The sequence below is a fragment of the Sphaeroforma arctica genome (genome assembly GCF_001186125.1).
Source record: "Sphaeroforma arctica JP610 unplaced genomic scaffold supercont1.536, whole genome shotgun sequence".
Taxonomy (NCBI): domain Eukaryota; class Ichthyosporea; order Ichthyophonida; genus Sphaeroforma; species Sphaeroforma arctica.
Genome location: NW_014040022.1, coordinates 45,929 through 48,660, shown reverse-complemented (window position 1 = coordinate 48,660; position 2,732 = coordinate 45,929). Strand labels below are relative to the sequence as shown.

Here is a 2,732-nt window from a genome sequence, read left to right as displayed (position 1 = left end):
TATATACATATATATATATACATTTATATATATATACAGACACATATCTATGGAAATCCGCTTCCTTCATATACGAATATCATGACAGTACACAGAGAAAGGTATGCCGAAAATTGACATAGTTTTTTTATTCCGCCTATTTTTGCGCTTTTAACACCCCTGGATGGCAACAAAAATTAGTGTTTCTAAATTGTGTTCGTTTGTGGTCTCCTTTGGGGTACATCCGAATTGCGCACGTTTTCATGCAACTACCCATACCCACTGTTCAGGTTGCACACGACTAGTATACCATTACACTAAATATCCCATTCTCGATATATACAAAACTAAGCGTAGACCGTTTCTCTACATATATATTATTATAATAATATATATATATATACATATATATGAACGTACGGTCTCGTGTCCTCGCCTCCTTGTCACTGAGCAAGTGTAGCATTCGTTCAGGCGTTTACAAGTGAGTCTCTGGCCGTCCGAATATTGCCCGGGAGCTCTTAGTTAAACTGTGCCTTCGAATGGCTCGACAGCCGCATCTGTGCGTAGAGTATACGTATTCGTATGTACACCAATATCTCCAGCTATGGAAATATTCGCGTAGTTACGTTTTTCCTGGTACACAGATATTCCAGCTGTAGACGTATATACACGTGGTTACGTATTGCGTGTCGCACGTATTTACGCATTCCTAGACTTTTGTTTGTTCTGGTTATGAAGGACGTACTCAATCGGCCACGGTGTCCATCTGCCAATTGTCGACAGATGCGGGTTGCCCTGGTATGATATGCTTATCTATAAGTGCATATAAGAATATATGTATATATATATAAACACACACACATATATGTATATACATGTATGTACAAATATATATATGTACACACACACACACACACACACACACACACACATATATATATATATACGTATATGTATATGTATATGTATATATATATATATATATATATATGTATATGTATACATATATATACATAAACATAAACACGTGCTTAATCATCTACGCTATCCAGTGAAGCAGTCTGTTCTTGTATATCTGTTATGGTAGGTGACAGCGGTGGTATCCTGGGATCAGACGGGGCGTCACTCCGTAATGTATAAGTACTGACGTTCTGCTTTGACCTGTAGTACAAAGAAACGAGCGCGCATGAGTTTCCACACCATTGTCAGATACGACATCTGCATGTTGTATATTTGCCTGTATATAGTAGTACCCTAACCACGTGTGCATTCAAACTTCACTGATGCAGATGGTTATACTGTTTTTGTGTGTATGTACTATGTACTACCAGGACGGTTAATGGTTCAAACTCATATAGTTAAAATATATAGCAAGTGTGTGGCAAGGCAAATGCCTCACGCTACGTCACTAATTTAGTAACTTACACGTGGTCGTCTAACTTACGTTCATGACGCACTCACCATTTAAGTAGTAGCCGTCTACACCACGACGTTAACGAATGAGCTCTACACACGAACAGGGTTGCACACGTATACATATGCACATATATGTTTACGTACGTATAAATTCATCATACATTGACAAGACGCGACATGACAGACTAGGAGGAGTGTAGTAGTCGCCATCACACAGTTGTCATCGAACGTAATCTGAACAGTGAATGAGAGATACCTCTACATGTATTCAGTTGCCCATACATACATATACATATATATATATATATATACATATATACACAAATATATATATATATATATATATATAAATATAAATATATATATAAATAGTATACATATTATATATATACATATATACACACACATATATATATATACATATATATATATATATATATATGTATATATATATATATATATATATATAAATATGTAGTTACATATATTTAAAGACAACATGCAAACATAAACACATATACACACTACGCTTGCAAACTTAATACTTACAGGGCTGACTCGGGTCTAACCGTAGTAGACGCCTTCGCAAAGTCGTCATCGAATGTAATCTGCACACTGGACTGTCCTGATACGGAATCTGGGCTCTTATTGCCCCGTTCCAAAGCATCAACAGCGTCTACGAGCTTCTCGAACATGTGGTCTTTACCTACCAGATCTACTATACCCGATTGGTAGAAGATCCGCTGCAGGCGATTTTCGAAATAATTTCATGATATGAATTAGTTTCACACTAAAGGGAGACGATGTTTCGGGTTTTCGGACATGTGGTCTGTACCTACCAGGTGTACTATGACTGGCACAATATCCGCTGCAGGTGGTATTCGGATTATATACGACAGTTTGAAATCGGTTTACAAAATTAACCAAAGATGAACTAAATATACATGAACTAGATATACATGATATAATTTCAGAAACTAGATCTTATATATATATATATATAATATCAATATGTAAACACACACACACACACACACATATATATATATATATAAACATATATAAACATATATATAAACAAATATATATATATATATATATGGAACACACGGATGGTTGAAGTTCACTTACTGCCGCGGTTTCTCTCAGACGACTGAAGACCACGACGATGCCACGCTCATGATACTGCTCAACGATCTCTACCATAATCTGCATTGCACTAAGTGGAGATGGGAAGAAGAAAATGTTTGTGACAATCCAAAACCCTACAATAAACTATATCAATTGAATTCAAGAGAAGGAAATGTATGTGTGACAATCCAAACCACTACAATAAA

General features: G+C 35.9%; 1 protein-coding gene across 1 annotated transcript; it reads right to left on the bottom strand.

The window, feature by feature from the left end:
• Nucleotides 1-1,010: 1,010 nt before the first annotated feature.
• On the bottom strand, nt 1,011-2,601 carry SARC_07056 (hypothetical protein; the record flags this gene model as incomplete). The annotated part of the gene is made up of 3 exons (XM_014299012.1): nt 1,011-1,140; nt 1,945-2,138; nt 2,527-2,601. The coding sequence occupies 3 exons, from the start codon at nt 2,599-2,601 to the stop codon at nt 1,011-1,013; spliced, it is 399 nt and encodes a 132-aa protein (XP_014154487.1).
• Nucleotides 2,602-2,732: the final 131 nt, after the last annotated feature.